Source organism: Pundamilia nyererei, unplaced genomic scaffold (genome assembly GCF_000239375.1).
Source record: "Pundamilia nyererei isolate P.nyererei 1_Seehausen unplaced genomic scaffold, PunNye1.0 scaffold00076, whole genome shotgun sequence".
NCBI classification, from domain to species: domain Eukaryota; kingdom Metazoa; phylum Chordata; class Actinopteri; order Cichliformes; family Cichlidae; genus Pundamilia; species Pundamilia nyererei.
Genome location: NW_005187477.1, coordinates 681,244 through 707,079, shown reverse-complemented (window position 1 = coordinate 707,079; position 25,836 = coordinate 681,244). Strand labels below are relative to the sequence as shown.

Here is a 25,836-nt window from a genome sequence, read left to right as displayed (position 1 = left end):
ATATTCAAAAGAAAAATGTAACTGGACAAAGCTGCACTATTTAGGTTATGTTAATCCAACAGAAACTCGTGTCAGATAACAATGCTAGAAAACAGTCCCTCTTAGAGTCTCAGCAGCACTGAGAATATGTTCAATTATTTTCTACAGCCTACGATGAGAGATGGAGACGAGTGGCGATGGAGCTGGTTTTATGAACTACCCGTGTCGTCTAACATACATGTAAACTTGCTGCCTTAAAAATCACCGCTATGAATCTGTGCTGATTGTGTGCGTCTATGTTAAAGAACACTACAAAGCTTAGATGTTGCAAGGAGAATGTTTGTTGTGGTTCTCATTACAGGCATCAACACATTAACTTAAAATTGGGGGAAAAATGCAACAGTACAGTTGTGGTGACTTGGATGTCTCTGAGTGTATTCCTCCTTCAGTCTTGCATTTCTTTGGTGGCTCTTGCTCCTGTTGGGCTTCATGTCTCTAACGTTTGTACTTGTCTTTTGTTTACTTCCTGTTTTACTTTTAAAGTCAGTATTTTTTTTAATTAATTCAGTGTCAGTTTTACACAGGCAGGCAGCACGGTGGCACGGTGGTTAGCACTGTTTCTGCACAGCAAGAAGGTTCGAGTTCAATTCCACCATCAGGCCAGGGTCTTTCTGTGTGGAGTTTGCATGTTCTCCCCGTGTTTGCGTGGGTTCTCTCCGGGTACTCCGGCTTCCTCCCACCGTCCAAAGACATGCAGCTTGTGGGGATAGGTTCATTGGATAATCCAAATTGTCACTAGGTGTGAATGGTTGTCTGTCGCTGTGTGTTGGCCCTGCGACAGACTGGCAACCTGTCCAGGGTGTACCCCACCTCTTGCCCTATGACAGCTGGCTCCAGTGCCTCCCGCTACCCTGAAAAAGGATAAGTGGAAGCGAATGGATGGATGATTCTGGGATTGTTCTTACTTGTGTTTATTACATCTACCTTAACTCTGTTTGTTTTGTGTGACACTGGGTTAAAAACAATAAGCATATGAATATAATAGAAAAATCCATCCATCCATGCCCACAGGTTGTGGGGGTAGTCTGAGCAGCGAGGCCTTTCTTTCCCCAGCCACCCCCCTGCCCAACATTTCCAGGGGGAAGCTAAGGTACCAAAGCTGGCCAAGAGATGTAATCACTCCAGTGTGTCCTTGGTCTGCCCCAGGGCGTCCTCTCGGGGTCTTTTCCCAGTGTGACATGTCCAAAACACCTCATCTAGGAGGTGCCCAGGAGGCATCCTGGTCCGATGCCCAAACTGCCTGACTCCTTTTGTTGTGGAGGACGAGCAGCTTTACTCTGAGTGACCATGACCTGTCTCTAAAGCTGGGCGTAGCTAACCTTTGGAGGAAGCGGCTGCTCCGATCCATGATCTCATTCTTTCAGTCACTACCAGGAGCTTGTGGCCATAAATGAGGGCAGGAATTCAGATCAACCAGTCAACATTGTTTTCAGGCTGAGCTCTCTGTTCACATCCCTGCTGATGCTGCACCAATACATCTGTCAGTGCTCCGCTTCACTCGTACAAAATGTATCCATTTATTTATTTATTTTTTCTGATGGTGAAACAAGCAGTGAATTCTTTTATGTAGGTGCCAACTTTGGATTGAAAGACTTTCAGACAGATGTAAAGTGTAGTATTCCTCCCCAGCAGCGAGGAAAGAAGTAATGTTGGTCAATATCTAATGATGGCGTGTAGTCTCAGTAGGCCTGAAGACCCCTCTGGTGACATTACCACAGCATTTGCATTTCCCAGGCTCTCCTGAGAACAGCTCATCTCCTGAACAAACAGGAATACGATTATCACTACCAGGCAGCGATGGCAGCCCAGTCAAAGTGAGATAACGTGAGAGGTGGTGATCATTCAACGATATGAAACTTGAGTCGAAGCAACAACAAGAAAAAAGTGTTTTCGTCTTTTTCCTATTTCTTCACACGTAGTTTGAGGTTTGATTTTAGTCTCTCTGATCAGAACAAGAAATGAAGTTAACAAAATGATATTAGAAGCCCTCGTGTGCATGCTACAGTTGGCAGTCTTCTTCGTTATTCACCAGACACAAAGATTAATAAACTGTACTGCACCCATGGTGCATGCTCTCACTTAAACTATATTCATTCTTTGGAGCATCCACATTGCTGCTCACCGTGTCCTCCAGCATTGCTTTATTTCTATATTAATTAATTAAACATCCCCTCTGTTGCTTTCATAAAACATATAGATGTTTATGCCGTGTGTAAAAATTCAGCCTGAAATGATCAGCGTATGATTTATTTTGCCCAGTTCTGTCTCCTTACATTTCTAAATATACTGCATACTCAGATACTCGAAAAGCTTGAAACCCTATAAAAGATGCATGAATATGTGTTGCTTTTAGTTCTTATTATATTCAGTATGTGCCACACACAGTTGGGTGATTTATCTGATTAGAGGTGACTGGTGGGATGGTGGGATTTGCATGGTAATGGTGTTTTTATGTAATCGCTCGTGGCCCTGGCATCAAATAAAATATTCCGTAAATAAAACAATAATAAACAGAGCCAGCAGTGGAGACTGGGAATGCGCGAGATAAAGAGGATGTGCATTTGAATATGGAAGCTGCTCTCTGAGTGATATTGATTACAGCTCCTGGTTAAAGTACGACTCTGTCAGCTTTACCCAGTGTGGCTTGTAATGAGCATAACGGTGATGACTGTAGAAATGAAATGACATTTAAATATAAATGACACTTTCCATGATGCTCGGCCTACCAGTGTGTCATGTGTATGCAAAATCCATTAACATGTCATCGGTATAAATGACAGTGATTGATGTTAATTGAAATTGAAATTTGTCTGCCTGTTTCCCGTGTCTCGTATACACACACACACACACACACACACACAAATGAGCAGCATTAGGGCTTCTTGTAAGCTGTAAACTTGTAGTAACTTCTTACTGTCATCACTTTTAAAAGCACTGTGACTAAAGGAAAATGCACTTCTATATTTGGCTGCGACAGCATTATTGTCACAGCCTGTTTTGATCACAAAACTATAATACTATAATAAAATGTTGAATTTAAGACTGCAGTCTGGACCTGTGTAGAATAACTGCACTTCGCTGATTGCTGTCTAATTACTTGAAAACAAGCATTTTGCTCAGTTCTATCACTAGTGCTTTCAGTCTGTCGCTGAGCGATGGGTCTCCATTCAGAGCTGCTCCGAGTTTAACAATAGCTTCCATTGAAAGTGGGCACACATACTTACCCATAAGTGAAAGCATCTGAATCAATAAAGCAGACATGCTTAACAACTTTATCACTTTTTTAACCTTTTTCTTTCATCTGCTAATACTACAACCACCTGACACTGATGACACATCTGTGCACAGCAGAGTAAAACATTCAGGCGTCAGATGATATTTGAATTATGCACCTAAAACTAACTTCTGTGAGAGTGTTTTCTCTTATGCTTTTCTATTGTTTTAAATATCCAGTTATCACAGTTTTGTTGCATTTATTGTTTGCAGTCGTTTTTTTGCACAGTTGCATTTTCAGAGTCTTTATTATACGAGCAAAACTCATTAATCAACGTTGCTATAAAATGCGTATCGCAGTCCTTTAAGTAGTGTTTTTTTTGGCACGATTTAAAAGAAATGCTGCTTAAATAAAGGTGGTTGTCCTGCACTTGCTATTCAACAGCTAAGCTGAGCAGCATACGAGCCAGTCATGGTGTTGCACTCACCCACAGTTCCATGTTTTGGTGAGCATAGCTACTCGTTTTCATAGTGAAGAAGTAGCAACTATTAGCATTTAGCAGTTTCGTGCTGTGGTGCAGGAAGCCAGAGATGTTGACTGTGTTGGCACTACAGACTGATCCATTAATGCGACTGTGCAAAGGTGAAAAGGAGACTTTTTAAAGCCTGTTTTGGGAAAAAGTCGGCAGTTTTCAGTAGATTCAATTAGCACACGTGCAGTTTTTGTGTCCCAGTGACCTTTAAGGTTGAAGTTATGGCTTTCTTGCCTTTCATTTAGAAGGAAACTTCAAGAATAACTTCCTAAATAAATGCACAGAGCTGTTACTAAGATGGCTAAGGAGTGGTGACCCTTGTGTCTAGAAGGCCGTTATTCAATTAATGAATGGGAATTTGTGTTCAGTGACCTATTTCCTATTTTATGATTCCTTAAACTAATTAAACTAACAGTTTTTTTTATTACTTTGAGTTGTGTTTTATCTTATCAATTTAAGCCTCTTATAAATGATAGTGGATCGTGCCATAAATTCAATATTCTGTGCACTTGCTGCTATGATTTAATTTTTCCATCTGCACAGGAACATGGTGTTGGTATGGATGGTAAACATTCTGTATTAATATGTTTAAATCCAACCCAGACATCAACATCAGTTGGCCTCTGCATGTCAGTTACTATTGATTTTAATTCCATTTCAGATGCATCGATTCAAAGATCATCAGCAGCGAGTTGGTTGTGTCAGAGCAGCAGTGGCAGACACGCAGATAAATAGATGGAGATGATGTGACAGAACTCTTAAGCTCAGCTTCTCTCTCCTGCTGGGAGACATGCTGTGATCACTCTGTAAAATCCTGTCTCATTTAAGGAGTGTTGCTTTAAAAATGTGAAACATTATTCTCTTACAAGTGGGACACGCTGGGATCAGATTACTTTCTTTACTCAAAAAGTCTTTAAAAAAAGTAGCATGACATTACCGACATGGTGTAACTTGAAGCATCTGTGAATCTTTCTGTGAGCTTCAGAGAAGTGATTTTAAATCAGCTCAGTTTCATTTTTATAGTGTTAAAACACAACAACCGTTTTTGTTATTCATAAAGAATATTTATGATAAATTTCTTTGCTTGTACAGTTGCAAAACATATTTTGGACTAAACCAGTAGCACACAAACAAACTTTTCATATCTTTATTGATCAAACTGCATAATCATTCTGCGCTGAAGAGGAACAAAGGCTTATTCACTGATTTATGATGTGTTTTGGACCAAAATGAGACTTGCACAATAAAAATACTCTGTTTACCCAAATTGTTGCCATGATGTATTATACCAACAACACAGTCATGCATGTACAGCCTGTTATCATTATCATTAACTTCTTCTTCTGAATCAAATCAAACTTTAAGTCTATCCCACCGTCATGAAACACAACGCTGGTTTGGACAAAGTTGATACAGGATTCAAAGCAGACTTCTTGCACTAATGAGACATCTCATTGGCTCAGGCCTTTCTGTGTGGAGTTTGCATGTTACCTCTGGGTACAGTTTCCTCTGGGTACTTCAGCTTCCTCCCACAGTCCAAAGACTTGCAACTTAGTGAGGCTGTTGATTATAAATTGGCGTTGGATGTGAGACAGATAACGTGCTTAAAGTGTAGAGAATCCACTGGTTAAAATGTGACTTTGTAAAGTGCTTCCGTACATATAAAAGTGGGAATGTTACATTAAAAGTAATCTTTATTTATCTTATACTGAGCTACAGTGCAGCCCTAGCTTATCATCTGTCTGAAATAAGCCATCTGTCTGAAATAAGCCATCTGTCTGAAATAAGCCATTTTAGCTTCAATCCTGTTAAATATCCCAATTCTTTGATCTTTGGGCTGAAGGAAGAACAACACTCGGTGTATAAATGCTCAATCAACAATCTCTTTATTCCATAAAACACTTTGAGCATTAAAAAACGTCCAGACGGAGATGTGGACAGGAGGGTGTCCGCAAGATCTCGAAGTGTCTGACCGTTTCTCACATTCTTGTAGCTTCAGCCCCCCTCCAAAGTCATAAAACCTAAACATCCACATTCTTTCTCTCTCAGTGAGCCGAAGTTATGACCTCAGCTTCCTGTGCAGTATGTTCCGTTCTTTCTAATCAGACAAATAAGGCCATGATTCTCTGAAAACAATATTTCTTGTAAATCAGCATAAATCAATGTAATTCCTTTACAATAAATCAGCAGTCTAATGTAATACAAATCAGTCTAATAAATCTAATAGTTGTCACCTTCTTCTAAGTCAGGAGTTAAAACTACATAATGATTTCACAATCTTTAATTAGGGGTACAACGTGGCATAAGATAATATAACAATCTCACAACCCCCCTTTCTCCAAGCCATTTTTTTCTGATTGGCTGACCCTTCCAACATGAAGGGTGCATGAGTCCTGCACTGCATCGCAGCACAGCTGTGAACATATGGTGTAAGATCCTGCAACCTAAGCAGAATGTAAGCAAGGTGTCATTTTATTCCTTTAATGTATTCAAGCCACCGCAGCATTTGATGCTTAAGTTATAGGAAGCAGCCTATGAGTGTGAGGTAGAGGCAGCAGTCGGGCTTACTGAATATTCACAGTCTGATGAATGTAAAATATCCCCTCATGCTTCAGTTGTCAGATGTCGCTCTACCTTGTGTGTTTTATTCTCTGTTTCTCGCAGCATTCGTCTTCATTCTGTTCCTGCAGTATACACATCGCTTTAGCACAGTGGCCTGACTTTGCTTCAGCCCTGAGTCTGCATGTTTGTGTGTGTGCACTTGCAGGCGTGTGTGTTCTCATGTTTCTGAAGCTGTAGCTAAACATCTCCACCAGCTGGTTGGAAAAAGGAACTTCTGCTCTTGTCCTCTCATCAAGCTCCCACCCACTCAATGGTTTTCCTCTATTTCTCTCTTCAGCCTATACATTCACACTATTCTCTGTGACTTCTCTGTGTGATTTCTGCTCACTCTTGTGATTCTTTAGGCACTTTTTTTTATCATGAATGACAAAATGTATGTGACACACAGTCAAAGCTTTCCTTTGTTCATTGACAATATTAATGCAAAAAATACTCTAGAGACATCAACACCTTACGTTTAAACCTTACAATGTGAAGCACCTGTGGTGTTGTGATTTGGTGCTATATGAATAAAACTGAACTGAAAAAGAAATGAAAAGTATTTTAGGAAAGAAAAGTACTTGGTCAGCTTTAGGAACAGCTGATGGTTTGCATGCTGACAACCATGAACCGCATGCTTGAGCGCATCTTAGAGTGCCCCAAAGAGAAGCTTATCCCACTACCATATTTTACTATAATTAGTAGGATTTTTCACCACTTTACAAAGCTGTGACATTTGCAGAGGTGGTCTTGGAGCAAAAAGAATAATGGCATTTTAGGAATATTAGGTTGCTCTGACGTTCAAAATTTGGTTGGATGGACTGGCAAAAAGACATTTTTATAGATATTTGCACTTCCCTGAGATTTCATCCCACTGATTTTGTCGAGTTTTCCAGTGAAAATGCATTAATAAATTGGTTCGCACATTCATGGTCCTGAGTTCGACTCCACCTTCAGGTCTATCTGTGAGGAGTTTGCATGTTCTCCCCGTGTTTGCGTGGGTTCTCTCCGGGTGCTCCGGCTTCTTCCCACAATCCAAAGACATGCAGTTAGTTGGGTTTGCTGGTATTTCTAAATTGCCAAGGTGTGAATGGTTGTCAGTGTTAGCCCTGCGACAGACTGGCGACCATGGTGTACCCTGCCTCTTGCCCTGTGATAGCTGCGATAGACTCCAGCCACTTGTACCTTCTTCAGGTTCAAACATTTTACTACAGTTTGAAACTTTTGGCTCATCATGATGATTTTCATCGTCATAATCATTTTTTTAATTAGCAAGTATCCTGATTAGGAGCATGTTGGAATGAGAGTTATTATGCAGCTCAAAGCTGCAGCACTACAGGTTGTTTTGAAAATGGTGGACGTATTCGGCATCTCAAATTCGCTGAGATCATGCCTAGCAGGGGGTTTTCTTTTGTATCAGGTGGTAAATGTGTTGCTTAACGCTGTTAAGTTTGGTCATTTAACATGGGAGACGCATGAGGCAGCCTCATGTGGCCAAACCAAGAACTGCAGTTTTTTCTGACTAGGCTTCATTTTTCAGTCCCGGCGTTTGCAACTCGATAGCCTCACACTAACATGCTACAAACCAAGATGCCAAGATGTGATTGGTAAGAATTTCAAGACCATGTCTGAGATCTTGTCCCAAGGTCCAAACAAAACAAATTAGAGGCAAGTAGAAGTACCGCTGCTCTCAATAGTACCTCCTGCTTCTTTGAAGGTCACTTTAACTCAGGTCTGGCCGGCAAACCATGAAGTTCAATCAACATACAAATGATCATTTTAATGTTAAATTGCATATTTCTTTATCATCTGAGGACATGTTGCTCAACACGTGCCTTTTATTTTGCAAGCAGCAGATCCCAAACATGTAACATACTATTTTTAAATATGAGGAAGAGAATGACGCAAAGGCGATGAATAGAAGGGGAGATGACAGGAGGATGACAGTGTGAAAAATTAGTGGTAAGGATAGATGGATGAAGAAGGAGTTGATCAAAGAGAGTTGAGAGAGATGCACAGAGGGGAAAGGGATGGACATGTAAGTCATGTGGAGAGATAGATGAGTAAATGCTCTTCCAGGGATGAAAATGGAGAGACAGAAGGATGGATAGAGGCAGTGATGCAGATGGAGGAAGAGAATGATGATAGGATGGGAGGAAAGAGGAATGAAGGGATGTCTGCAGTCTCAGAAGTGAGAGGTGACAGGAAACAGCTGAAAAGGGTTTGAGAGAGGGATGATGGGATGATGCAGGCAGAAAGATAAGTAGAAGGATGGAAAAAAGAGGCAATGCAATTGAAATGAGAAGCACTTTCAGTCGAGAAGCAAGTGATGAAAAGAGGAGAGAGAGCGACGGAGATTGAGAAGTGCTTGTAGTCTGAAAAAGAACTGTTTTGCATTTTTCTCACGCTAAGCTGGCCTGACTAAACAAATTAAATCTGTTCTCAGAGCACCAGTGCTCTTCAGAGACCCAACATCTTACGGCACCTGAAAAACCTGCAAAAGTACGAAACAGTGTATACTAACGAGCTGTAAACAAATTGAAACAGTAGAGATAATTGGTCACCTCTGCCTCACACCAACAGTGTTCTGTGTTTAATGTGTCCAGCACATATACAGCGCTGCGCATGTCCCCCTTCCTGATTTATTTTTACATATTTACATATTTTAGATCACCCAAATAATTCTAAAGTTAGACAAAGATGACCCGAGTAATTGTAAAATGCAGTTAGCTTTTACTTGAATGATTCGTTTATTACAAAGAGCTCCTCAGACCTGTCTGCCACTGTGTGGAAAATGTGCGGTCAAGTGTTTCTGATAATCGGCGATGAGCCTTTTCACGTCGCAGTGGAGGAATTTTGATTGACTCTTAGTTGCAGACTTGTTTTAATTCATCCACATTGGAGGGTTTTCAGTCATGAACGGCCAGTTTAAAGCCTAAAGTTAAAAAAAAATCAATCGGATTTAAGTCCAAACTTTGACTAAGCCACACCAAAACCATTCAATTTGTACTTTTGACCCATTCAGAGGTGGACTCACTGGTCCTGACAATATTTGTCACGCTTACATGTTTTATCCAAAAATCGGGAAAGGAGGGCAAATGCTTTCTCACAGCTCATCCTCTCTCCCAGGCATCAGTTACTGCTGTTCTCTAAAACGCCAACAACCAACCACAAGGTGCTACTTGGCATCTGCGCCGGGAGTTCAGAATCCAGTCTAAATGTTAATGTTGTTAATGTGTGTTTTAACAAAAACAAGCATATTTTGCTGAACCAAACAAGTGGACCATTCCTTCTCAGTGTCCAATATTCCCTCAGCCAGCATGTCAAGTGCTCATGCCCTAGGAATGAGAACAGGTTGCATATGTATGGGTGACCATTTGAATTCAATTCTTTTTTTGTCAAGTTCAAGCCTGTAGAGTTGGACTGTCCTCCATCAAAGATCAAAACCATTTTAAAACTGCAAATTAAAAAAGGGTCCAGACAAAAAAGGGAAGCGCATTTCTGTTCTGATAACACTTAAACACATTTGATTCAGTGTATCATGCATCTCTATGCTCTCTCTCACACCTTTACATTTATTATAATTTGGTAGTCGTCACTGACAACTTGCAGGAAACTCTGTGATAGTTAAAACTGAAACAAACTTCCAAGCCATGCTCCTCTTTGAGCTTCATTTTTCATGCATGCTGTTCATATGCACGTATTGTTAATGTACATTGTGGACGTGGAATACATTTCCATAAAGATCTGAATGTATGTGGTTCGAGGAGGCACATGCTCATACTGTCACGCTGTGTTTGCTGCTGCTTCGGCCAGGTCTCTCCTTTTAAAGACATTTTGATATCAGCAGGACTTCCTGGTCAATCAATGAAACCCTTCTGTTGGATGAGTCACAGATACGACATATGAAACTTTTTCGTTTACCCTGAGCCTAGCCAAACGTCTTTGAGATTTTCATTCACGTGACAAATTTGTGAGCGCCGGTCGGCGCTCATTATTGTTTGAACGCTTGAATTCCCATCGTGTGCACACTCCTGAATTACCCATTGACATTTGGGTGTAGTCTCAGTTGGGTTTTGAATTCTCCTCATCATTTCCATTGAATTTATCTCATTCCATTACATCTCTCTCATTAGTTGCTCACATTTAACTCCGTATCCTGCACTCTACCATGTTATGAGGACACAGACGCTTCCTCTTCTGTATTCTGTGCTGCAGGCTGAGGCACAGTTTGAATATTTCTGCACCATAAATAAAAGAGCGCGTCTCTTTCCGCTGTTATTTGCAATCGACCTTCCTCCAGTCGCTCGGCATCTAACTCAGAAGAACTTTTCAGAGTGTGTGCACATGCGGGAGTCCGCACGCATGCATGAATGAGTGTGTGCGTTCTCATGATTTTCCTTTGCGTGTGTCATTCCCGCTTTTGTGTGTTTCCCTTTTCTCTTCATATGAATTTATTCAGGGCTCCGCCGAGTTGAACTTACAAACATACAGCGAAATCAATATGAATGTAAATGTATTCCTTTATTGCCATGGCTGGGAAACTTGGTTTGGTCTCATTTTCATGCACAAAAACATCTCTGAAATTTATGAAGTGAGGCAGACAACTGCACACTGTGTAATTTGTGTTCTTTAATGTTCTACTTAGATTGCAATCATAAGAGTGCGCTGAGGTTAATTGGTCGTATGCATGCTGTTTACTTTCACTTTCACTCCCAGGACAACTCACTCAGCAAAAAAAAGGGAAAGTGCTGCAATAACATGCTCTTAAATTCTTTCATTTACCTCAGCGTCTCTGATTCCCCTCCTGTTCCCATCTCCTTAACCATCTATCTCTTGTCTCCTCTATCCTTTAATATAAAACTTTTCTTTTCTTGAAACTTTTTGTGGAAAAAGATGCATAAAAGAAATATTGCTTTGTTGCTGTGTACGGCCCAAAAAAAGCAGAAAAGAAGAAAAACAGCGTGTTTTCTGCAGTGATGAATAATCATTTATAGAGTCATCCTGCAGTGTTTGACAGTCTTTGCTGAATAACCAACCCTTTAAATCAAACCAAGGAGCGCCGATTTGGATCAAGTGCAGTTCTTTTTCTTAATTTGATGCTCCGTGTGAGCTCTGGAAGTCATTTCTGTCCCCTGCTGGGTGTTTTTAAAGTCCAGTTTGATACTTGAGTGTGTGCTGCTGCATGAACTGATGTGTTCCTAATTTTTCTGTTGCAGCAGGAGAGCAGCCATGGATATCATCTCCTTGCTGGTCTGCCCTCTCCTCTTCATCCTCCTGTCCTCCCTCCCCTCCTGCTCCTCGTCCATGCTGTGTCCGAAGCGGTGCACGTGCCAGAATCTGCTGCCGTCCTACACGGTGCTTTGCGCCAAGACAGGCCTCCTCTTCGTTCCGCCCAACATTGACCGCCAGACGGCTGAACTCAGGCTGATGGACAACTTCATTACGACGCTGAGGCACCGTGACTTCGCCAACATGACCAGCCTGGTCAGAGCTCACTTTTTTAACACCTTCACATTCATGTTTGTACTGTAGCTTCCTTCTGCTAAGCAGGCTCCACCTGGGCCGCTCCTGCCAGGAAACTCTTTTTTAATGTTGTTTTAGCTTTGCATGAAAAAGATCACAGCAACCAAGTTATTCTAAACATTTATGTTACTGATGCCCCACATATTGATTGTATTTACTCAACCGTGCTCTGTACTTATTAGCTTATTAAACAGCCTTTTGTTTACATGAATTACATTTTTTTGCACACTGAGCCAAAAGACTTGTTAAGCCATCAGAGATGAATCAGTGCCCATTATTACTTCAGTTATATTGCAGCAACAGTTCAGATTCATGCAAGATGTTATAGGTTACTAATGTTATGCTTGAATTTATTGGGAAAAGTAATCCTGTACTTCAGCATCTCCCAGCCTGCTTGACTGGATTGCTGCAGATGAACAGCAGCGGTCATTCTTAAGTTAAACGCAACATTTTGAAGCTGCAGAGTTAAAACAGCTTTGATCAACTGGAGGAAGGTTTCTCTACCCGATTCTGCTGTCAAGTCTCAGTCACGCAGTGACATTACAATAAAGTGTTAATCATGGAACATTTTCCACATTGAACAGGTTCCAGGGTTTTACAGAGAGCGTTTGATGCCGTGAAATAGCTCGTTACAGGAGTTTCCCTTTTTGCTAATGAACTTCTGAAACGGAGTAACAGAGTAACTAGTCCCACCTGACACTGCAGCCATCCTCCTTTTGAGGAGTTGATGATTGACCTGCATTGGCCTGTAATTATTTGTTGTCATGGCCCATTATGTCAATTCACCTTCATTTCGTGTGCTCCTCTCTGGGTATATGTGGTAAAACTGAGAGCATAAGAGACAAAGTAATGCATGAGTCGAGAACAAGTGGCAACCTGTTCCGGGGCTGAAAAGTGAAGCCAGTGCAGTAATGCCAAAAACTGTAGTTCCTCTAATGGCCTCTTGAGGCAGGCTCCAAAAGTGAGTCGGTCCATAAACTCCCATGTTAAGACGTGAAATGAACACGTTTACACTGAAACACATCATTACTGCAAAATGAAGTAAATACTTTAATTTAATCATCGTCCTTGTGTCTCTGTAATGTTGCAGTAGCAGAAATGAAACAGGGTGAATGATGTTTTACATAAAGATGCTGACCCAAAAAGCCTGCAAGTCTTTGCCAGAACCATCCAGACCCAACAAACAAAGAGCGACAGACCAGAGTGATACTTAAATACACGTTTTCTAACACTATCTAGAACAGGGTTTTGTCACACAGTTAGATCATATCTAATATTTTTATTTATGATATTTGCATCTAATATTTTTATTTATGATATTTGCATCTTTGTAAAACCGTCGGTCAAAAACTAGACTCATCGTGCAGCATCCTATGGCAGAAATGCAGAAATTGAGGACAGCTCTATTTGAAGTACATTTACCTGACAGAAAAGAGTAACCAGTACAGAAAGAGTAAAGTGCCTCACTGGAGTTCAAAATAAACTCGGAAATAAACCGTGCATCACAGATTAATGGTGTGATAGCATCTGAGGAGGGTTTGCAAGCATTCATCAGTCAGAGTAAAGAAAACTCTGAATGTGAAAGTAAGAAATGAGGCAACATGTCATGTTTATTCCACAGAGAGCTCAGAAAACATTAGGAACATCTGCCCCTTACAGCATAACATGTTGACTGAGGTGACATTTCTGATATCTTAATGGATTTCACTAATTAATCCCACCGTAATCACAGTAATGGGGGCAACGAGGCTTCACTGCACGCAGCTCAAGAAGAAAACCACCAACATCACCATATTTACGCACCAAATAGACACACTTGTCACAGCTGGAGACTTCCTTAGTGTGTGAAAAATAACTTTTCTCTCTAGTGTGAGCACAACAGCATGGAAGATGTTTGCTCACACACAAGGAAACGTGGGAAATGAGGCTCTAATCGTTTGGTGATGAGCGTGACGGAGCGCCACAGATGTCCCCTGTGATCGAGGCTCATTTCCACAGCAGATTCGAAATGTGTGGGGGCTGATTGACCCTTTCTTGGGTGTTAATCGAATATATTTTTGCATCTTTGCACTCATATTTTGTGTACAGTGGAGGTATTAAGCAGACTGCAATTCCTGACCTCAGCAGCGAGCTTTTTAATGATAGCTTTAAGTATAAATGGATACCGGACTCATTCATTGACCCATTGTACTCTCACGTTAATTACTAGTATCATTCATGAAAAAATGTGGAAGGTTAAATACAAGTTTAATCTCCACAGACCCGCGAGTTCAACCTGCTCAAACTAAACATTATATCTTAAGTGGTGACTCATAAGCTATCACTTACCTCCCTACGCAGAAATATGCCAAAGTGAACCTTATTAGATTGCTTTTATCCATTTTGCACCATTTTTGAGTTGGCAACAAACAACGTGTTGGTGTTTTACATGAAAATGGGTCATTTAATGCGGATCTTGTGTTTTCCTGCATGTCCAGATCCACCTGACACTAAGTCGAAACACCATCAGCCAGATCAGGCCGTACACCTTTGCCGATCTCCAGGACCTCCACGCCCTCCACCTGGATGCCAACCGCCTCACCGTGCTGGATGACTCTCACTTCCAGGGCCTGGTCAACTTGAGGCACCTCATCCTGGCCAACAACCAGCTGCACAGTATATCAGAGGGAGCCTTTCAGGTACTAAAGCATAGCTGAACATCCAGCTCATGCAGAGAAAATGTATATTTTTTAACTATGTAAAAATATTTTAACTCTTATTAAACCAGTAAAGAAACTCTGGAGAACGGAAATCCCCATCTTGATCGTGTCCTCAAAGACACGTGAAGAAGAACTTTTTAATTTAATTTCGTATCAGAAATTGGGCCAAAATCTAGACACATAAATAAAACTACAGGGACAAAAATGTCCATTTAACCTCGGACATTAAGTAGCTTTAAAATTATGATTTCAATTTAAAAAATAATCCTAGTGGTCCTACAAATTAAGCTCTGCTTCTCAATACGCAAAACCATTTCACAGTGTAATTAAGAACTTGCTCTGAAAATGAACTAAAATCACTCACATAAAGGATGCAAAACTCTTAGAAGTGTTTAAATTGCTCTTTCTGCTGCCACCAGCTCCTCTGGGTAAGCCCAAATTACACTAACAAAGTGTTTTAAATCCAACTAATTTTAATCGGTGCTTTTAACATTCGTTGTCAACCAAGCGTTCACACAAGAGCCAAGATCGTGAGTGGAAAAGTTATTGCAAAGTCATTAATGAAAAGTTTCAGTGCTGAGGGTCAAGTGTTGTGTAAGACAACATTTTTGGCTCTAACTCGAAAGTCCAGCAGAAGCAGCCAGCCCTGCCTGCCCGCCTCACTCTGCCACCCAGCTGGACACCTTTTTAATAACCCGGTCCTAGAATAAACCGTGTCCCCCGTCTTGATGATGCTGTCCTTTCTCTGCTCATTAAAGGACTAAAAGTGTCCCCTCAGGACTGGCTCACAGACCTCTGCGGACATTTCATGAAGATAAACTAGAGTGGCGTGAACTCTGACCTCACTAATGGATTGAACTGTCTGAACTTTAGTCCGAACCTCACTGCTCCGCTCTCACTCGCTGTATCAGAAAGTGTCTCATTTTACACATGGCGTTGACCCTCTCCTCCTTCCTCCTTCGTGTCGCTCTCACTTTCAAGACTTTATTATCTAAGAACAAGTGCTGTTTCTCCAACTAAATCATAATAATAGTTAAAAGTTGATTTTACTAAAAGTCCCTTGAGATCCAGCACTCAGAGTCAATTTCCACTAAATGTAGTTTAAATACAAGTGTTTTCAAACATCCTGCAGACAGCACACAAAAAAGATATTTTTTTTGTCCATATGCATAAAAATATCAACACACTGCACTTGACGAGACTTCAGTGTATATTTTGTTTTGCGGCTTTCGGGCATGATGGTAGGAAACTCCAGTCCCCACTGTGAAAACCAGTTATTTCAAGCACCGATTCCCCACCATTAAACTGCACATAAACAGTTATTTTCAGCAGTTTGAACAAAATCAGTCATTTTCTTGAGGGGACAGTCGTGGAACGGTTGGGACTCTGTTCTGCTGTCTTTGAACTTCTCTTCACGCCTCTTAAAGTTTCTTTTGTCAGTGAGAAATGAGATTCCCTTTGTTGAAAAAGCAATAAAGCATAGATTATTGTAATGAGAATCAAGGCATTGTGACATTCAAACACTGTCCTGATTGTGTGAATTATGAGAGCAATTACAGCAGCAACAACACTTTAGCTGATCGCTAGGCTTTTATTGCGCTCCTTCAATCCAGCTTCATCTTCTTCTCCGTCTTTGTGTTTCTGCTCGTTGTAATGTGTGCTGACTCGTGACATTTCATCTATGTCCACATTATGAGAATTGTTTAGAGGCAATTAGAGAGAAGAGCCTGGTTTGGAGTGTGCAACACTGACCGCAGTAACTGATTCCATTTTTTCTTTGTTTGGATTCAGTTCCCAGAAAGATGATTCTGTTCATCTGGACGTTTCATTCTTTCTATTTCTAAATTTGTATCTTTTCTTATCGTACCAAAGATTTTCTTTGTACTTATTTCCCCCACTTTTGTTGGAAATGGAATTTTTTGTATTTTTTTCTGTTGGGCCTTCCTTCTTTTCTTCCCTTTTTTATTTGCAAGTTTCATTTTCATCTCTTTTCCATTTTATATCCTTCTTATTTATTATCTGTCTCTTTACCCTTTAATGCTATACTTCAGCACTTGAAGATAAAGCAAAGTCATGCTTGTTTTTTTAAATTATACCACTTTGAGCCTTTAAAGTCACTGATAGCATCCTGCCTCTGTCGCCCTCACAGGACTTCCTGGAGACTCTGGAGGATCTGGATCTGAGCTACAACAACCTGGTGGAAATCCCCTGGGACACCATTGCTTTGCTCGTCAGTGTCAACACCCTCAGCCTGGACCACAACCTCATAGAGAGCGTCCCAGAGGGAATCTTCTCCAACCTGCACAAACTGGCCAGGTCAGGATCACATAACACTGCAGTGCTGCAGCCTGCCTGGGTTTGACTGGAAGTGGGAAAATGAAAGCTCCAGCTGTATTTAATTTAAACTGCCAATTACCATTCACCTGCACTTACACAAATCAGTATCACAACGAAACGTGTAATGGACATGCAGAAGTTGCGTTCGCAGCAGGGGGAGATAATATATTTAAAGCCACGAAGTCTGTAGTGAGCAAGAAACGTATGCACATTTCAGGGTCCTTGGATTAATATGTCTATCCATGTAAATGAGTTAATAATGGCTGTTTAAACATCTTCCAGTGATTATTTACATGTTGGCTTCTGTTTCTGCAACTTAATGCAACGTCTTCATGTGTGTGCATTTCGAATTTTGGAGAGGCAAAGCGTGAAATGGACACATGGACCAGCATGTCTATTGCACACATGGTCCACCTAATGCGTGTACTTACTTAATGACCAGTAGAAAGGGGAGGAAAGGGGAGGAGCTTCAGGTTGCTTGTCAAGTTTGGAGAGTGTAGAAGATGATCCAAATGAAAAAGAATCTTGGGACTCTAAACCTTAAAAGCCTCACCAGTCCATCCATCCATCCATCCACCCTCGTGACAGAACAGTCTATATATAGGTGCTCAGACAGCCCTCATCCCGCAGTCTCTCTTTAGCTCTTCTGGGGTATTCCAAGGCTTTCCCAAGCCAGCTTGCTTGCCCTATGTCTGCCCTGATGACACCGTCAGAAACCAGCTGGCAAAGACAGTGAAACATGCAGCAGCTGAAGAACCCAATATGCTCTTAGGACATGAACATTTCTGGTTAAATATGCTTGAGATAGAAAGGCAGAATTATAACAACTGTGGAAAAAATTCATAGTATTAAAAAATTCGTTTCTAGGAAGATTATTTAAAGCTGCCATCATTCCAGTGACAGAAATATCTGAATGGATAAAGAATAAAGGGCTTATTAAAAGAGTTCTTTCTGTCCTGCCAGAATACACATTATGTGCAGGAGTTTTTATTTGCACTGAGGCTTTAAAATTAAAATAAACCTTGTAAAATTATGTTTTATTAATACATGCACACACACACACAACTCAAAGAGCTTTACATATTTATATATATGGCTTAATTCTTCTGAGTTTCTTTTACGATATGGTGGAACTAAAATCACACAGCAAATCCTTCAGTTTTGAAGCTCATTTTAATGGAAATTAAGCCTTTGAGTATCAGCTCGCTTTGGAGGAAAGCTGTTCAACAGCTCTATGCTCTGAACCTGAGAAATGCCCCCTATGACCAGGACTGTATTACGCCTTCACCTGAGCAGCTGCAGGTTCAGCATTTTGCCTGCAGGCACGTCAATATTGGACGATCGTAATTGTTGCAGCCCTCATTCAACGGGGATTTGAAATAGTGACCTGGACTGCTTCTCTGCAGGCAGACTTCTTCTCCATGTCTCTGTTCTTAGAGCTGGTTACACACTGTTTAAATGTTTGCAGTGCTCTGTGCTCTCCAGTCCCAATCCAAACTGCAGAAAATCTTATAATTGACTGATAAATGCCAACATTGCATTAATGCTCTTAATATATGGGGAGTAAATTCAGTCAAGAGGCACAAAATGCCATTTAAAGCTCATTAACAATGATCACTCATTTATGTGTAAAAGGGAAAAAACTAACAGAAGATAAATAGTCTTTAAAACAAGGCTGAAATTAATGTTTTTTGGGAAGAAGGATACAATTCTTTAAAAAAAAGTAATAAAACGTCTAAATGCTCTTGCATCATAGTCAAGCATGTGATTCACAACAGCAGACCTGTCTAAAAGCCAATGAATCACCAGTGACAGCTCCCCAATCAAAATGCTGTTTTTATGCTGAAGCTAGTTTACGTGTGACGTAATTTCCCCCCAACTGGCAAAAAATAGCATTTAAAGCTCATTAGCTGAAATCAATTTTCATTCAAGTCCCTGATTGATGTCTTAAAGGCAACTATGGATAAATATTCAAGCATTTTTTAAAGGTTCAATTAGATATTTTTGCCCTGCAGACACATTTTTACTCAGTGTCTGTTGGTGCACAGGAGAACATTTGCCTCCACATATATTTTACACACACACACTCACAAATAATACACCACAAGCTTGCTGCACATGAAATAACATAATTGAAATTTGTCAAGTGCAGATTGTGCGCTGCTGTCACAGCCATTAACTTCTTGTTAAGTCATCGTTGTTGCTGAATATTTCTGCGGGGACCTTCTAGAGGGAAATACACTTTCCTGTATTTGTTGCTGACAGCAGTGAAAGCTTGACTCTCCTGCGTTATTACCGGGCCCAATGTTTTGCTGAGGAAAATTACTATTCAATCCTCGGAGACGACGAATGGTTGATGGAAAAGCCACCATGGAATATCTGTATGTTGTTAGGTCTCTTCCTTCTGATGTCACTTTGTGATGCGGTCACAAGCTTTAATTTCAGATTTTCTACATGCTGTTTGGAACGTGTGAGAAGACTTCAACTGCCTTTGATGTCACTCGTGAGTCTGTGTGTTGGATCGGACAAAAATTGTGCACCATTTTTCTTACCATCTATTTTCTAGTGCTGGCTGGACTTGCATTTTTATAGTACTTTTCATACAAATTAGACCATAAAGCACATTTAAGCATACACTGATTCTCTATGAGTAAGCATTTGGCAACAGTGGGGAGGAAAAACTCCCTTTTAACAGGAAGAAACCTCCAGAATGCAGGCAAAGAGAGAAAATGCAAACTATCTCTATCGCACCTCACATTTGTCAGTGTCCTGCTCCACTCTCCCTTCATTCATGACCACTCATGAACGAACCCTGCGATACTTGAACTTCTCCACTTGGGGCAGCCACTTTTCACCACCCAGACTACTCCACCATTTACTGTCTGAGAGCTGCAGCCTCTGATCCCTTCAAGGATCAACATCTTAACAGGATGGAGGGAATTATATCCTAAAGTGATTCTGAGAACTATGTTATTGGGGCAAGTTGCTCCTGTTAAGCTTTTCCAAAGCAAAGTGGTTCTGGGTGAATGGTCAGACTAAATGTGATTCAGAAGTGAATACAAAAACAAGGAACCACGTCGCTCTGCATGCCGCAGGAGTCACAGGAATGGGGCACCAGTATTCCTGTCTCCTACGACAGCCACATAGGCCCATTTTCCTCCAGCACAGGCGAGGGCAGTCTCATCCAGGGGGTAAAGGAGCCCACTGGTGTATGACAGATACTGGCTCACCTCATCACATGACACTGGGTTTGGAGGCAGTCGTCTACATACAAGGGTTATTCTCTGTGTGTGTTTGAAGACTTACTTGCTTTTTGAAATGATTGTGGCTTTTATTTTTTTATTTAACTGTAAGTGATTGAATCGGCCCGTTTTTTAAAGACTGAATTTCTCCTCAGTGGCAGCCAGAGAGGGGAAAAAATCTTCTCAACTTTACAGACTTTTCTTTTATTTCTAAAATAAAATGTGTGGAAACACTGTTGAGATTAATAACCTTCTGCAGAAATGTGTGATTCTTTTAACTACAATCCAACAAGACAGAAGAGCAGAACTGCTGGCTGACTGAGTGCAGCCGTGTTCAGCTCCCCTCCCCACACTTTCTCCCTTATCGTTGACCTTTCTCTCTCCTCTTCCTTCCATCCCTCTATCTCACCTTTGGACATGTCCACCCACCTGATCGATGAACTACCCATCTCCTCTCCTCCCACTTCATCCACATAGATTTTCACCACATTTATAATAATTATTATTTTGTTTCTGAAGAGGTCCGCTGATCAGGATCATGGCATGGATCTTCTTCTAATCTCCAGAATGTTCAAAGCTTTCATTAAAACTGCCAGAAAAATAACTGTGATGGAAAAATATGAACTCTCTGTGTTGTGTCACCAGGCTTGACATGACCTCTAACAAGCTGAAGAAAATACCTCCAGACCCACTGTTCCTGCGGATCCCGGTGTACGCCAAGATGAAGGGCTCTCCTCTTACAGCGCTGGTGCTGAGTTTTGGCGGGAACCCTCTGCACTGTAACTGTGAGCTGGTTTGGCTTCGCAGGCTGACCAGAGAGGACGATCTGGAGACCTGCGCTTCACCTAAAGACCTGGCTGGCAAATACTTCTGGACCATAAGAGAGGTTTGCTGAAGCTATTGTGTATTTTAAAACCTCATTTTGAAACCTTGCAAATTAACACACTATGATGTTGTTTGTTAACTAAAGCAAAAGCAACATAAAGCACTCTATTTTATTGACGTTTTTTTAACAGAGTCTTAAGCCAAAGTAATTAAAAACATAGGTCAGAAATGTAACATTTGCAATTTGCTAAACCTCTACGAGTGTTGATACATTTTTACCTTGATGTCAATCTTTTTGTTGCAGACTCCAGCTTTTTGGCTGTCACCATGCAGCTTATTATAGCCACAGGTCTTATGAAGTGGCCATAGCACAATAATATTTTTTTTTTTAAAATCCAAATCTACTCATAGAGCTGTTATAAACGGTTAAGTTAATTATAGAGACCAAAACCATTTTTATATTAGGCTCCAAACATTTCATGGCAGTGAGAGGAACTGCAGTGTTGGCATTACTTTTATGCTCTGAGCTGAGGAGGTTTCTACTGTGTAAGAACAAACTCACTACTGTTGGTAATAGATTCTAGAGTCTAAATTATAAGAATGCATTTTTTTGATAACAGTCTGAAGTGTATACTCATGGAGGGCATACTTAATGAGCTCCAAGTCACCATTACCCTTAATTCAAACCAAAAATATATACTTTTAAATATTCATTGTGTAATTCAGTGTTTTTGGTGCCTTGAACCATTAAACCACAGAGCAAAATTTGATTTTCTGCTGCTTTAACTGAAGCCCTCAGTGGAGACATAATCACGTTCTTTCTCAAGGACATATCAGCAGGCCAGACGGTTGGTGTCACAGCGGAGTGAACCTTCTGCTGAAAGTGTGGAGTCATGGAGTTAGGTCTGCAAAAATGCATTAGAAAGACTGAGTTTCATTATATTATATGATAGAGGAAAAGTTGAGGCTTATGTTCTAGCAAAAACCCAGGATATGGTTTATTGAGCCACAGTGATCAAGCACAGAGTAAAATGAGGCCACGAGAGGCAAAACTAAAACAGATGGATCCCAATATTTGTTTTTTATCCATATACATGTATTATTATTGGTTTATTTAACAGAGACACCACACATTAGATAAACATTACGGCGACTGTGGCGACAAAGCTATTTTTCATCCCTGGAGACTTGTTACAAAGGCAAACCAATGCAATAGAACAAAAGCTTTTTTTTTTAAATAAAATATAAACAGGCAGAAAAATAAAAGATGTTAACTCTAACAGTGCCTACATAACATCAGAAATCTTTCTACTTTTACAATGAACACATCTCTGTCATTTAGTATGTTTGCAGTCCCGATCATTTTCCCAACAAAGTCAGCTTTCTCTTGTTAGCCTTGTTATATTTAACACTGTGATATGTTAGAAAACTGCAATAGCTCACTGCAGCACGCTCAGTTTCTCCTGAAAGTAAAGCTGTAAAAATAATCACTATTTAAGCAAGCATATGAACTGTGCCATTATCATCACCGACGTATGTATTATTGCACATTTATATACTTCTACTACTTTTCACAGTAAATCATAAAAGAGAAATGCTGAGCTGAATCATCCTTCTAAAATCAAGCATACTTTATATATAGATATATATACAACAGGTTCTCATCCCAAAACGTAACACACAACACAGCCAATGTCGTCTTCAGAAACATGAGAACCATTTGGAATGAATCTACACATGTACATTTATTTTACTTTCTCATTGTGAATCGCTTTGAAAAACACTATTTAATGATTAATGTTAGGGATAAGGTTATAGTTGTGGTTAGGATTAAGATTAGGGTTAAAAACACGGCTGGAACATGTGTTACTGTCGGAGAGTCATTCTATTGGATTCCATCCACACTGGCGCGTATCATAGGATGCAGAAGGTTACCTTTGGCGTTTTTATGGGACGCCTCGGGGCGTGACAAATCGTCAGTATGTTACGCGTTGGGAGTAAGAACGGTCTCATATATAAATATGATTTCAAATACAAAAACATACTTTTACCAAAAGCTTGAGATTGTTTGTATCCTCGTTCGAGGTGGATTGGTTCATTTTGAGCATCAAATGTTACTGTCGTCTTGTCAGTTTGGCAGATTTGTTGTTGTTGATGTGACATATCTTACAGTCTAAACTTCAGCAGAGGAACGAAAAGAAATGTGGAAGTAAAAAGTGGGTTAGGATTAAGGTTAGGGTGTTTTGTAAAAAGTACATAACACAATGTGCCATGCACATCTCTGGCTGAAAACACTGCAGATTGCATTAAAAGTTGACTTTACAGAGCCACAAACAGCAGCTGTTGAAACTCAAACTCGAGATTTTAGTGTAGTGTAATTTTTGGGCATGTACCCGGCAAAAGAACTGCTGTGATGTCATTGGTGTATGAGAACACAGGCATCCATGACCGTTTGTAGTCTTTCTACTCACTTCACGTATACATTTTGAGCTAAGAAGAAGACAGAAGACAAGAGTATTTCTACACTAACACCTGACTTTAATATCTACAACCTGAAAGGCCATAATACTACAATTTTTTTCTCTTTCATGTTTGTATATTAATGCATTAATATCATATTATAAAAGGCAGAAAAAAAACAATAAAAAGCAGATCTGCTGTTGCTGCTGGTGTTAAAACTAAGCACACCAGATTAAAAAAAACAATAAAAGTTTAAGTTGTTCCCTTAAAGTGGCTGATACCAAGCACTTTTTTTACCTGGATATAGTGGAGGTGCACTTTGAGGTGAAGATAGGATTAACTGGTATCATTTTAAAGAGGATGATGTAGAGACCTTTGATTCAGGTGCTGTATGATAACTCTAAGAGGATTAGCCTCGTGAAGAGGTTTGTCCAGAGACCACTGTGTCACCAAAGTGAGTGGGCATATTAATACTCAGAGAGTTAATAGCCTCTTTGCCATTGCAAGAACAAAAAACCCTCCACAGTTTCCAACAAAGGTCAGACATCAGCAGTCGGTCAGCAAGGGAATTCCTGCTTTGGCATCAGCTCGGCTGCTCTTTCCATCTGCTCTGTTTCTTGACTGATGCTTAAATATTCTCAGACAACGAGGGGGAGTTGGTACTAGTTGAATTTAGTGGGACAAACAGGATATTTTGTTTATCCACTTCTGTAAGGCAAGTGAACAAGTATTCATACTAGTTTTCATTCACATTCTCCTACTTTCACACTTTCACATGCTCACGCTGGGAAACAACCCAATTCAATCACAGTCTTTTACCCTGAGATTCACAGAAGCAATTGAGGGTCAAAATGTAATACAGGACTGAAAGGCCCTAGTGGTTTATTTGACGCTCCAGCCCAGCGGTCATCAGGTCAGCAATCATCTCTGCTGGTAAAAAAAGACCCTGAAAAAGGTTCGGAGACTTGCTGAGTAGTAGGAATGATGAGTAAGCCCCGATAAGCCTCGGCTGCCCCTCCTTGGCCTCGTAGTAATACTCCACCAGGGTTTTGGTTGGCTTTACACAGGCTTAGGTGCCAGTGGGTGGGTTTTAAATAATGCAAGGGCTGAGAAACTCTGAGATCTCTTAATCTTAATGTGCAAACAACCAAACTCCTTCTGTATTCTGCTGTTGGAAGAATGCACTGCTGGTGTTAGCAGAAGCAGAAAAAAATTATTGTTTTTCATGAAAAGATGCACTTTAATCCCACTGGATACATTTCACCTGTTCCATCTGTTGTTTACCGATTTAGCTGTATCTATCTAACAATTACATTTCTGGATAAATGAGAGTTCATGTCTCCCCTCACAGGAGGAGTTTGTTTGTGAGCCACCAATGATAACGCGCCACACCTCCAAGATGTTTGTAATGGAGGGTCAGGAAGTCAGCCTGCGATGCAAGTCCATCGGTGACCCTGAGCCGTCAACACACTGGGTCAGTCCAGATGGGAAGTTGATTGGAAACACATCGAGAACAATCTGCTACGAGAATGGTTCCCTTGACATTCTCAAGGCCTCCGTCAAGGTAGAGAAGCACTTTCATTTTCAAGGAATATAGATATGCAAGGGTTTATTATAAATGTGCTAGATTAATGCTGCATCAGTAAGTGTAACTGGTGCCTTCATTTTGCAGAATAGTAACTCATTTAAAATTGGTTTGATACAAGATTGTCACTAAACAAGCTATTTTTGTTCAAGCCTGTTAAAAAACAAACAAATCGTGGTTTGTAAATTTAAATTTGTATGATGTGCATTTTGGTAGATATATATATCAAACAGCTTTTACTAAAACAACCTATTTATTCATTTATTGAAGAAAACGTACATTACTATATGAAAACAAAATAACTATAAAAATAATGTTCATTATAATTTGGATTTATGGGGTTGATAATTTGGATAAATGTTGGCTTTTTTCTTATCTTTTTAAATGATTTCTAGGATTCTGGAAAGTTCACCTGTATAGCGTCCAATGCTGCCGGGGAGGCCACTGCTCCTGTCGAGTTAGTCGTGAACCCTTCTCCACACTTTGACCCCAAGCTGGACCCTGACCCGGGGCCTTCAGACATCCCTACGTCCATCAAATCCAATATCAGCGGAGGCCAGGCCCGCTCTGACCAGCACAGGGTCAGCGTGTCGGATCTGACGTCCAGCTCTGCCACCATTAGATGGCCTCCACAGAACCACATACCAGGAGTGCGCATGTACCAGATCCAGTACAACAGTTCCACAGATGATATACTCATATACAGGTAAGAAAAAGATAGCGGATGGATGGATGGATGGATGGATGGGTGGGTGGATGGATGGATGGATGGGTGG

The 25,836-nt window shown here is 40.6% G+C and overlaps 1 protein-coding gene across 3 annotated transcripts in view; it reads left to right on the top strand.

The window, feature by feature from the left end:
• The window catches only part of LOC102192222 (leucine-rich repeat and fibronectin type III domain-containing protein 1-like protein), a 394,097-nt gene that overhangs the window by 325,747 nt on the left and 42,514 nt on the right, over positions 1-25,836 (top strand). For 2 of the 3 annotated variants that reach the window (XM_005737442.2, XM_005737444.2), the window contains 6 exons: positions 11,606-11,873; positions 14,390-14,590; positions 16,761-16,927; positions 20,836-21,076; positions 24,827-25,039; positions 25,456-25,766. In XM_005737442.2, coding sequence (XP_005737499.1) covers positions 11,619-11,873; positions 14,390-14,590; positions 16,761-16,927; positions 20,836-21,076; positions 24,827-25,039; positions 25,456-25,766 — 1,388 coding nt within the window. In that variant the 5' untranslated portion in view covers positions 11,606-11,618. The remainder of the gene's footprint in view (positions 1-11,605; positions 11,874-14,389; positions 14,591-16,760; positions 16,928-20,835; positions 21,077-24,826; positions 25,040-25,455; positions 25,767-25,836) is intronic. The other variant, XM_005737443.2, reaches the window with a different exon arrangement.